Source organism: Macrotis lagotis, chromosome X, assembly GCF_037893015.1.
Source record: "Macrotis lagotis isolate mMagLag1 chromosome X, bilby.v1.9.chrom.fasta, whole genome shotgun sequence".
Classification (NCBI taxonomy): domain Eukaryota; kingdom Metazoa; phylum Chordata; class Mammalia; order Peramelemorphia; family Peramelidae; genus Macrotis; species Macrotis lagotis.
Window position 1 is genome coordinate 20,120,329 of NC_133666.1, and position 12,522 is coordinate 20,132,850.

Here is a 12,522-nt window from a genome sequence, read left to right on the forward strand (position 1 = left end):
ATAAATTAAGGGCCATTATCAAAATAAATGATTTTGAAAATTCATTCAAAGTAAATCTATAATCCTTCAAATCTCCCTAAAAATACATAACAAAAAACGTAAGAAAAATAGCAAATACTAAACTATATGGATAGATTTATCATTCTTAGTTTATAGTTTAGAGAAATGGTATATTTTTCAACTTAATAGTTGCAGTGTAGTATGAATAATAAAATATGAAATGTATGCCTGATGAACACTCATTCATATAGACAAGATGGTAGCTAATGCTCTCTAAAGTTTGGTATTAAAAACAAAATGGAAGTACTTTTGCCTGGACTCTTCAAGTATAAGATGGTGGCCATGTCTAGTGTCCAGAGTTTCTCAACAGGTTCACAAACGTATTCAATGGCCTGTCTCTGAAGTTGATGATTCCCTGCCAAAAATTCCCAAAGTCCTGTGAATGGTTACCATGTCTACAGATGCCTAAGTAAGAGGTGTTTTCAATTAAATAATAATCATATTTTTCCTTTCAGGATTCTCAATCCTCCAGGCAATTATGGAGGCTGCTGTACAGAACAATTGGCAAGTGACAGCAAGGTCTGTGGGAAGCATCAAGGATGTGCAGGAATTCCGGCGAATCATTGAGGAAATGGACAGGCGTCAGGAGAAACGTTACTTGATTGACTGTGAAGTCGAGAGGATCAACACAATTCTGGAACAGGTACAATTGAGGCTCATTCGGTGGGCAGCCAGTCCCCCAGACCAGCCCCCCTCCCTAAATTTCCCACATCTGCAAAGAAATAGCATGCCCAAGAGATTCAATGAACCCATGGGTCCATGGATGGTGATTTTCTTCTGAATCTTTACCACCTTACTCTACTCCCACCAGTACCCTACCTCCAATATGAAGTCTATTGGCAATTGTAGGCCCTGAATTAATGCCACTTCAGCCAGAGCCATACCCATGGTTCACAGACAGCTGGCCTTTCCAAAGTATTCAATGCATTGCCCTTCCAGACATACCTTGCTATAAAGAGTGTTGTCATATGAGAGAAAAAAAGAATAATTTAATCCAGTTAGGGTAAAGTGAAGTGAGATGAAATGAAAGGATTTTTTTTTTCCAGAGCATGGCCCTAGAACTACAGAATTCCTTGATCTCTCAAAGCATTCCTTGTCCCAATCTGCCTTTTAATGGGACTAAGTAGTTAAGTTTTCCTTTATTACATACTCTGTTTTCTCCCCAAAGTAGCCTATTATCTGTTACCTAAATTTGGGATTCCATCTCCAACCTCCAAGTCCTCGCATAGTCTTTCCCTCCTGGCTAGAAAGCTCCCGCTTATCATCTTTGCCACAAGGCTGAACTCAGGTCCCACCTTCTACAAAAGTCTTTATGGATTCCCGCTTTTTCCTAGTGTTCTCCTCACCATGAAATCATTTTGTATGTATTTTGTACTGGCTATATCTCATTCTCTGGGCATGAAGCAGTAGCACCCCGTCACCTTCCCCTGAACCCCCCAAGCTGTAGACCATAAGCCCTTAAGGTCAGGGATTATATTTCTTTGTCTTTGCATCTCCATACAGTAGGGGCTTAAGTATTTCTTGAATTGAATTGAATCAAGAAGTCAAACTGAATCTTGGGATTTGGCATAGCAGTCTCATATTTCTAATATATTGTGGGGGGGTTGCTTTTTTTTCCTTGGAATTGCCAAAACAATTTCTAAAATAAGAGGTGTCATAAAATAAGAAAAGAAAATAGTCACTCAGATTTCCATAGTACTTTATGTACAAAGCACTTTTCTCATGACAAGTATTATGATTCCTGGGCTTCAGTTTCCTCACCTATCAAATGAAGGGGTGGACTAAATGGTTTCTGAGGTCCTGGCCAACTCTCTACAATTCTATGGTTTTACGGAGGGGAAACTGAGGCTCCCAGAGGGGAAATAATTTGACCAAATTCCCATAGCTGGACAGTGGTTCTGGGATTAAAATTTGAACCCAGGTTTCCTGACCCCTGCCTGGTTCTCGGGCCTTGTGTAGAGCTCCAAAATGTGAGTTAAGTGGCTTTCAATGATGAAGTCAAAGCTGCCCTTCAAAGGGCCCCAGATTCAGAGTGCACATTAATTCTGAAACCTAGGAGAGCATTCCAGGGAATCTGTGCCCAGAGAACAGGCCAAGAAGCCTCCCTTCACATACCAAACAGACGATTACAGTTCAGAATGAAAAGTCCAATTGAACTGTGCTGAAGCTTGATCTGCTTGCTCGCCCAGCTCTGAATACACTGTCTGTCCATCCTGCCAGGACCACAACTGGAAAGGGACACATTCCCACCACACTTCCGTTCCACAGATCCAGTCGTTCCAATGGGCTCCAGGCCCTGGAGCCTGGTCGAGTGTGAGCAGACCCTGGGAGAGCAGCTGGATGACCATTGCCAGAAGACTTGGAGGTGGGGGGTGAGGATGGAGTTTGCTATTTGGCCCTTTGCCTTTTGCCAGAAGATGGGTCCCTCCACCCTTGAAGTCAGGCTAGCAGGTGGCCCTGATTGTGCCAAGTAGCCCTTCTCCTGAGGCATAGGCATTATCTGTACTCCCAAATGGAAGATCAAAGGGTAATACATCTGAAAGAATATTGAGGCTACAGCCGGAGGACCTGGGTTCAAATCTTACCTCTGACATTTACTACCAATGGGGACTGAGCCACAGTTTGGACTAGCTGACCTTTTCTAAGATCTAAGATCTTATGTGTGATTTTGGATAAGTCCTTTCTATGCTCTGGACTTCACTTTCCTCCTCTGTAAAATGAGGAGGTTAGACTAGATGGCCTCCCTCCCAACTCTAATCCTACAATGCAACTGGCCAAAGAGAATGGAGTCAGAAAAACTCAGTTTGAATGCAGTCTCAAGCATCTGTGACCAAGGGCAAGTTTCTTAAACTCCCTCAGCCTTAGTTTCCTCATCTGCAAAGTGAAGGCAATAAGAGAATGTATCCCTCCTCCATTAAAATACTATTTAAAAGACAACTGCTATCATATTATCCTATGATATAAAGATTCTCTGCCCCCTCCAGGTTCAATGACTTGCTTGAAGTCACTCAGTGAATTAAAGGCAGAGATGGGCCTCAGGCCCAAATCTCCAAGCTTCTAGGCCAGTACTCCTTCTCCACCTCACTGTTACATCTTTTTTATTTCTTTAAATCCTCAGACTATCAACGCCCTAAGGGCTGGGACCCTGTCTTAGCTAAACCCTGTCATTCTCCCAGTACCTAGCACAAGGCTCTGCCCTTGATCCATGTGGATTCAATTCAATTCAATTCAGTTAGGACTAGAAATGGAAGAATCAGGTCAGCGATGTCAGTGCCTGGACTCTATGACCTGGAACAGGCACATACCCAAATAAAACCAAAGCCTTTTAGTGGGTGACCTATTTCATAGCCAGGCACCCCCAGGCACAACCATCCTCCTTGTAACACCCTGCCTTTTGCCTTTTAAGTAACAACTTCAAAGGAACTCTCAAGTCACTCAACTGGGCTTCAGAAGTCTTTCCAGTTTTATAAGGCCTCGTGTTGAATGTTTCTGAGTTGCCAGTACAATGTGGTTTTGAAAAGAAAAGGAAAGAAGTGAGCATTGGGTGAAATTTGGTCTCTACTCTTGACTCTGCTATCTGGATGCATGCATGACCTCACCAAAGTCAAAACCGTGTTGAATCTCAGTATCCCCCCTCGAAAAACGGGATCAATTCCTGCCCTACCCATTCTTCAAGGAAGTCACGAGGATCAAATGTGAGAAGGAATAAATCACTTCCCCTCTCTGGTCCTCAGTTTCCTTCTCCATTAAATGAAGGGACTGAATGAAACAGCTTCTAAGATCTCTTCTATCTCAGAATCCATGATCCTAAGATCTTAGGCAAAGAGCATTTTTTTAACTCTCCAAAGGCTAGAGCAAAAATGCGTGTTGGTATTATTACAGTTTCAGGGGAGGGGTATTATTGGCCCTATTCAGGAATGTTTCTGTTCAGCCCTTTAGGATCCACCACCCTCCCTATATGCAAATACTTCATTCTATTTTCCACATGATTTTTCAGGGAACACTAGTCATAGAATCATTATGTTATAAAGATTGGGAAGCAGAGTCGGTTTTATTCATCCACCTTTCTAAAAGGCCTCTTGGGTATAGCAAAACTCAATCACCTCATGACTTTTATTTTGAAGCTTGTTTTTGCACATCAGGGGTTCATTTCCTAGTATTCAACAACAGTCACTGTGGTTTGGGTACACTGTCACCAGGTGGTTAATAGGCTGCTACATAGAGTCATGTGGTCTGTTCTCTCTGAGATTCAAGATGGCAGTCCTGTGCTCAAGCCCACCCCAATTTACCAAAATCCCACATTTTATTTATACCAAAAAATCGATCTCTATTAAAATAACTACACTTTTGACACACACTTTGAACAACTGGTTGTCCTTTCATTCACCCACTTTTGCAACCTAAGAATCATCCTTACCTTTTTCTTCTCCCTCATCCCTAGCTCATATACAATCAGCATGCAAATCTGATCAATTTGTCCTCCATAATCTTTCTCCACTCGGAAGGCAATCATTACCCTACTTCACATCTTCCTCCCACTTAGCCTATTGTAATTGCTTCCTAATTGATCTCCTTGCTCCTTTACGCAGCTGCCAAAATGCTCTTCCTAAAACACAGGTCTGGCTGTGTTACTCCCTTTCTCAAGAATCTTCAGGGATTCCTATTGACTCTCAGTTCAAATATAAATTCACCATGCCCATCACAGTCATTGATAATGCAAGACTTCTCTGTGATCATAGTGTCCTAGCCTTCCATCTCTCCCTCCTTCTCATCCTCTTTCTAACTTGGTTTTCATTTTCTCCAGGCCTACTCATCCTTCTATTTCTTGCTCTTGAAACCCCTACTCTGGGCTCCATTTCTTCCTTTCATAGACTTGACTCTATGGTTGCCCAGTTGAACTCTACACTACCCTACATCTTTCTGAGTCCCATTCCACTCTACCCTGGTCAGGCCACATTCAGACTATTGGCTTCCATTCTAGGCACCACAATTTAAGGGCAATGATGAGTTAGAAAGTGTCCAGAGAAAGGTGACCAGGAGGGTGAAAAGTACTGAGTCCATGCTGAATGAGGATCTGTTAAGGGAACTATGGATGTTTTCCCCTACAGAAAAGACTCAAGGGAAACAAAATACCTCTGCTTGAAGGTTATTCAGTTAAAGAAGGATTCAGCTTCTGTTTTGAACCCAAAAGGTAGAACCAATAGCAAAGACAAGGTTGCAAGAAGGCTAAGATTTAGGCTTAGTGTCCAGCAAAATTAACCAATAATGAGAGTTGTACAAAAGTAGGAACAGGCTGTCTAGGGAGGTAGTAAGTTCCCCCACTTGTTGGGGTTGTTTAAGAGGGGACTCCTGTTCAGGTTGGACAACCTGGCTACTGAGGTACCTTCCAACTGGTACAGTGGAAAGAATGCTGACTGGAATTAGAGGACCCAGGCTCAAATTCTGTATCTCATACTTAGTATCTGTATGATCTTGGGAAAGTCACTTCTCATCTGTGGGTTGCCATTTTGCATCAGCAAAATAGAATTGAACTAGTGGCCAAGTGGCCTTTCGGGTCACTCCCAGCTCTGGATCTATAACGACGACAACAACTACTATTGGTTTATTCGAGATAGGCTCTGACATCCCTCACAATTCTAAATCTATGATGCTAAGACCGCTGAGATTCTGACTCTTTGGAGTATAAAACAAAGAAGAGGGTTGGCATTTCCTCTGACAAGCGTCCCCCAATGATAGGCGTCAGGAATCTTCCCTCCCAATGTCCTTTACTATTTTTTCTATTTCCAAATTTCATCACTGGATCATTTCTTCCCAGCTCTTCTGGCATACTAGTTGTCTGGGCTCATGCCATGATGATGAAGACTGAAATTTAAGGAGTTCAGCATCTGGGTCACAATCTCTCTTACCCCAAACCTTGATATCATACTTGAGGCCCCATGCATGTTGATGTCCCTTTGAACACCTTGGAATTTCAGTTCACCAATATCCTCAGTTCATATGTCTTACATCATCATCCTACCTCAGTTGTTTTTAAGTGATTTAAGATTCCTTGGATCTTACCACTCTGAGCTCAATAAAACAAACTTTTCCTAGGAGATCTTTCTACTTTTCTGGAAAAACAAAATTGTAAGTGAGGCTGGGGAAAAGGCACCAAATGTGGAATTAGAGGACCTGCATTCAAATCTTTGCTGACACTATCATATTCCCTACTGAGGTAAGTGCCATCTGAACTGTCACTCTACTCTTACAATCCTGAAGACTTTCTGAGAATCCTGAATTTTCCATCTACCCTGCAGCTGCATTTTCTTTTCTGGGCTGTCTCCCCCCCATCAGAATTATGAGCTCCTTGAGATAAGGGATTGTTTCTTTTTCCACTTGCATCTCCAGCCATGGCACAGAGCTTAATAAATATATTTTTTTCCTTCCTTCCTTCATTCACCCTAACTCTATGACCTTGAATTTGTCACTGTAAAATCATGGTAAAGTGAGAAATCTTGACCGGCTGATCTTTTGGATCCCTTCTAACTCCAGATTCTAGATGTTCTTGGATTTTAAAAAGCAATAAAGAAAGCCTAGCTAGCTCCTAAGAAACCCTAGGATACTAACTCATAGATACTGCCTTATCGGACTCTGCTATTGAGGTTCTGGAAAGGGCCCACAGCCGTCTGCTTTACACAGCAACCATTTCATGGCTATCATCAGCACTTGATGGATGAAGAGCTATATCCTATTAACACACTGAATTGAAAATCTGCCCCTTGTACCTACCCTTTGCCTAAGAGCTCATTTATGACGATCGGATCCATTTACTCAGAGTGAAAACAATCTAACTCAGTGATGGGCCCCATAAGGGGAGGAATCAATTTGGAGAGCTCAGTTCTCATTGGATTAGGTAGTGACATGAATGCCCAAGTAATGTTTCCAGCTGCTGGCAGTTTTTCCTGTCAGTGTGAGAGTGTGCTGTCCATATTGCAACAATGGAGCACCTCTAGCTATGATTACCTATAGGTCCCATAGGTATGTGAGTTGAGAAATTCCATTATCTTCAAAATGATGCCCATAATGAGTGAACTGAAGAGTATGGGGCTTCTCCACCTATTGCCCCAGTGAGCCTCTCTCAAAACACTGGGCTAGCCTTTCTGGTGAGTGAGCTATGGTTCTGAAGGACCTTCTCTTCCTAAATCAGATTTCATAGCATCCTAGGCTTTTAGAACTCTGAGAAGCCTTAAAATTCAGGACCCAAGGTCAATTGGATAGTAAGTAAAAAATCTAGGGTTCAGGGGCAGCTAGGTGGCACAGAGCACCGGCTCTGGAGTCAGGAGTACCTGCATTCAAATCCGACCTCAGATACTTCATAATTACCTAGCTGTGTGGCCTTGGGGAAGCCACTTAACCCCATTGCCTTGCAAAAAAAAACCTAAAAAAATTAAAAATTAAAAATTAAAATAAAAAATAAAAGAAATCTAGGATTCAGACCCAGGTTGTCTTGACTCTAACTTACCTGGGTTTTCCAATACTGCACTATTTGCCTCATCTAGGTAACCTAGCTTCTTATCTTTAAAAGTAGCGATTTCATATTGGTCAATCAGTCAACAAGCACTGATTCAGTGTAGGCCCCGTACTAAGCCCTGGAGCTACCAAGACAACAATAAAACCATTCTTTTGCTCAGGGAGTATACCCTCCACAGGCCCTTATCTAGAGGCATATCTAGAATATGCACAAAAATGACTTCAAGGTGGTTTTCTAAGTGAAGTCCCTAGCAGCTGAAGGAAAGACAGATCCTTATGTAGAGAGAGATATCCAGAATACCCACAAAAATGACTTCAAGGTGGTTTTCTAAGTGAAGTCCCTAGCAGCTGAAGGAAAGACAGATCCTTATGTAGAGAGAGATATCCAGAATACCCACAAAAATGACTTCAAGGTGGTTTTCTAAGTGAAGTCCCTAGCAGCTGAAGGAAAGACAGATCCTTATGTAGAGAGAGATATCCAGAATACCCACAAAAATGACTTCAAGGTGGTTTTCTAAGTGAAGTCCCTAGCAGCTGAAGGAAAGACAGATCCTTATGTAGAGAGAGATATCCAGAATACCCACAAAAATGACTTCAAGGTGGTTTTCTAAGTGAAGTCCCTAGCAGCTGAAGGAAAGCCTGTATGTAGAAGGTGATATTTAAACTGAGTATTGAAATAATTCAGAGATTTCAAGAGGCAGAGGTGAGAAGGGAGCTTATTGCAAACAAGGGGGAAAGCCAGTTCAAAGCCAGGGAGACAGGTGGGGGATAGAGCGTTCCAGGTGAGGAACAGCAAATAAAACAGTGTTGTTGGATCACAGAATTCATGGAGAAATGTGTTTTATTTAGCCCATAATGAACCAACCTGATAAAAAGTATCAGGGCAAGAATACCACCCAATCTCTGAGCAACTAGGTAGTGCAGTGGATAGAGCACTGGCCTTGGAGTCAGGAGGAAGAGAATTCAAATCTAGCCTCAGACACCTGACACTTAACAGCTGTGTGACCTTGGGCAAATCACTAAACCTTGATCGCCCCACATTCAGGACCATCCCTAGTCATCCTGATTCATATCTGGTCACTGACCCAGATGACTTTGGAGGAGAAAGTGAGGCTGGTGACTTAGCACAGCCCCCCCCCCCACTCAAATCCAATTCATGTGCTTGTCATGGCATCAGCTTCCTAATGCCATGGGCTTCTTTGAGAATGAAGGACAAACATCATTATCATCACCTCTCAGTCTCATGGAAGGGTAAGTAGCAAGATGGCACCAGAAGCCGAGTTTCTCCCAGACCCTAGATCTATGAACCTCTGTTAATTTTACAAGACTACAGAGGTCCCCAGACCTAGATCTAGAAGGAGCTATTTGTTGTTGTTGTTGTATTCAACTCTTCATGACCCCATGTGGAATTTTCTTGGCCAAGATATTGGAGTGGTTTACTATTTCCTCTTCCAACTCATTTTACAGATGATGAAACTGAGGCAAACAAGGTGAAGTGACTTTGCCAGAATCAACCAGCTAATATATGTCAGATTTGAACTCAAGAAGATGAGTCTTCCTTACTTCAGACCCAACATTCTATCCATTGCAGTACCACCTAGCTTCCCAGATGAGAGGGGACCTTAAAATAGAGAATGTTGATGCTGCAAGGAACCTTGGAGGATGAAATAGAAAAATGCCTTCTCCAAGGTCATCTAGTGAGTCAGCAGCAGAGCCCAGGCCTCCTGCCTCCCCTCCTTTCCCTGCAGCAGGCTGCTGTTTATGCCATCTAGTACCTACTTTCCCATAAATCCTACCCCCTCCTTAGCACAAACACTCAGGAGCTGAGGGGAGTGCCCTTTCCCCAAGTTATGAAAACACAAACTAATCTAATTCTGCTGTATAAGCCTGGCTGACACAAATATCCCTTGGTATCGAGCTAATCCCACATCTTAAATCAAATAGGAACTCAGATCTGCTACTTTCAAGAGAAAAAAAAAAAGAAAGATTTCAGTGGCTTTTTTGCCCTTCCCCTCAGGCAGCAATACCTCGTTCTCAGGCAACAGTGGGAAACAAAAGTGATGCTGACTCACAGCTTGGTGGTCTCATCCTGAGAGTGCCCAGAAGCCTTACCAGGTTCTAAGCATTTGGTGCCATTTGACTTCCTGTCTTGTAAGCAGGCATGATCCCCTTTTATCAGGAGGTTCCCCCAGAACCAGAGCTACAAGGTTGGAACAATTAGGTTAGTCTCCCAGCTGCCTCATTAAGAGAATGCTGCCCTAGATCCTGACAGATAGCAAAGGATGACTTAGGGAGATCAACAAGAAGGCAAGCTAGTGGTGGTCACCAAAGCCCAATGACTTAAGGAGTCAGAGCCCCAGGAGCTGAGCCTGGACATGTGGAGTGTTCTTCTAGAAAGCTCCAAGAGATTGCAAGCCAAGAGATGGGATGGTAAAAAAAAAAAAAATATGAGGAGGGTCATACAATGCCAGAACTGGATAGGATCTTTGAATTAAAAACTATAGACAAAACAGAGATGGTTGAGTCTAATGCCTTCATTTTGCAGAGTAGGAAACTGAGGCCCAAAGAAATAAAATGACTTTCCCAATGTCACACAGCTATGAAGTAGCAAAACTGAGACTTGAAATATGGTTTTGAAACCCCTCACCAAAATGTTCCAGTGGTCCATATCAATCCTAATAAAACTTCATAGTCCAATTAGCCATGCCCCCAGGCCATCCCACCCCCTTCTACCTATATTCCACCCTGTCTGCCTTCCTTACCTGGTACCCATTCCCAGAGAGGCATTATCTCTCCTGGTCAGAAAAGAAGCTCCAGGGCTAAGGTGACTGTCTCTTTTCTTTTAATATTCATATTCTTAATATTTAGCATGCTGGTCAGCACATAGTAAGTAGCTTCTTCTATATTCTGAGGGACTTGATGGTTGTTTTCAATTATCTCCAGAACTGTCCCGTGAAATATGGATAGGTTCACTCTGTTTGACCCCCAAAGTCAGGGCCAGGATCAATGGGAGGAAGTTGCCAATTTAGGCTTGATGACAAGAGTAGATTGGGCTGCCATGGCAAGTGGTCCGAGTGGAAGCCAAATGAACATTTGGCAGGTAGGTGACAGACAGGATTCTTCTTCAGGTCCAGGTGGGACTAATTGGCTGCCAAACTCCTCTTAGCTTTGAGAGGTAGGAAGGAGCATTCCATCACCATGGCCCAGTTTGATGTTGGACTGGCTGTGGGCCTCCCCATCACAGGGGAATGGGAGAATCACTAGGCTACCTGTCCCAGAGCAGAGAAATATTAGCGGCAATCCTACTGCTGCCCCTAGCTCAGAATTGGCAAATTGTGCCCGGATTCCTGGCCCAGGCTACTCAGTTTTGGAACTCCCTTCCCAAGGACCAATCCAGGTGATTGGTGACTGTGTATGTGCAAACAAGGCCATTTGGCCCACTCTGGTTTCTAGCTGTCCCTAGACTCCAGACTATACTTACCCTTCACAGCTCAATCAACCATGCCCCCCATGCCAGCCCACCACCATCTGCCTATATTCCAACCTTTCTACCTCCAATACCTGGTCCCCATTCCCATAGAGGTGTTGTCTCTCCCTATCAGAATAGAAGCTGCAGGAGTAAGAAGACCCTTTCTTTTCTTTTAATATTCATTTTCTTAGTGCTTAGCATGTTGCTCAGCACATAGTAAGAGCTTAATAAATGTTTTTTCATTCATTCAAAAAGTGGGGCAAATCCCAAGTGGCAGCCAGCAGCCTGCCCATACTGCTTGGTGGAGCACGGAATATTATTCCTTCATTCAATTCAGTCATTTGTTCAACAAGCGCCTATTAAGTGCTGAGTGTATGCACAGAAGTGATGGAGTTACAAAGCTTAGAACAGGCAGCAATTCTTGTTCTCATGGAGTCTACTGGTGATAAGGGAGGGCACAGATACACATCTAATATCTAATTTTTGTTCTGGAGCTGAGATTCCCCATGGGTATCAGGAACTGCCATTGGGCAAACTGTCTCCATCAATACACCTAATGATAACTCAGAGTCTTAGAGCACTTAGTATGGGGGTGGGGTGGGCTTGAACCCAGGTTTTCTTAGCCCTGAGGCCTACTACTCTCAGCTGCTTCAGAAGACTTCCAGGAGGAGAGAGCATTTCAGTGGATCTTTAAAGGATGGAAAAGGATTCAACAGGAGAAAGGGTGAGAGAGGGCATTCCAAGAGGACAGTATGTACAAAAGCTTTGAGGTAGGAAAGTTTAGGCTACATCCTGGGGACAGAAAATAGTCCCATTCAGCTGGACTATAGAGAATGTACAGGAGAATAGGACTGTTGGATTCAGAAGGGTGGGGCTCCAGCTTTGCCACTTGTTACCTTGAGCAAGTGACTTCACCCTTCTCTGGGACTCAATTTCCTACTGTGTAAAATGAAGGGATTAGACTAAAATGTTTCTGAGGTCCCTTCTAGCTCTAGATCTATGATCTTATTGTGACTCTACTTTCTGGACTCAGTTTCCCCATCAGTTTCCCTCAGTTTCTCCTTATTTGGAGATTAAACTAAATATTTCTAAGATCCCTTAGAGTTATAGATCTAGAATCCTATGTGTGACATTTGGCAAGTCACTTCCCATCTCTGCACCTCAGTTTCCCCATATGCAAAATGGAGTTAGATTGAAAGACTTCCAAGGTCTCTTAGAGATCCAGGATCCTATGATCTCCAACTATCCCCCTTTCCCAGGAAGTACCTCAATGCCTTCTGAAGTAGCCCATTGGGCTAAGGAATGGAACTCCAGGCTGTCTCCCACGCCAAGGACAATCTAATGACTTTGGACAGTTCCTTGGCCTTCCTGCTTTAGCAGTTGCATCAGTAATACGGGAAATTCCCAGTGGCTTGCTCCATTTGCCCTGCCAGGCCAGGACAGTGGTGGGATGAATCAGAGCAGTGCTATCAGGTGTTCTAAGC

The 12,522-nt window shown here is 43.3% G+C and overlaps 1 protein-coding gene across 1 annotated transcript in view; it reads left to right on the forward strand.

Moving 5' to 3' along the window:
- GRIA3 (glutamate ionotropic receptor AMPA type subunit 3) overlaps window positions 1-12,522 on the forward strand; it is a 202,113-nt gene that overhangs the window by 59,372 nt on the left and 130,219 nt on the right. Inside the window, exon 2 of the mRNA XM_074201644.1 lies at window positions 516-703. Coding sequence (XP_074057745.1) covers window positions 516-703 — 188 coding nt within the window. The remainder of the gene's footprint in view (window positions 1-515; window positions 704-12,522) is intronic.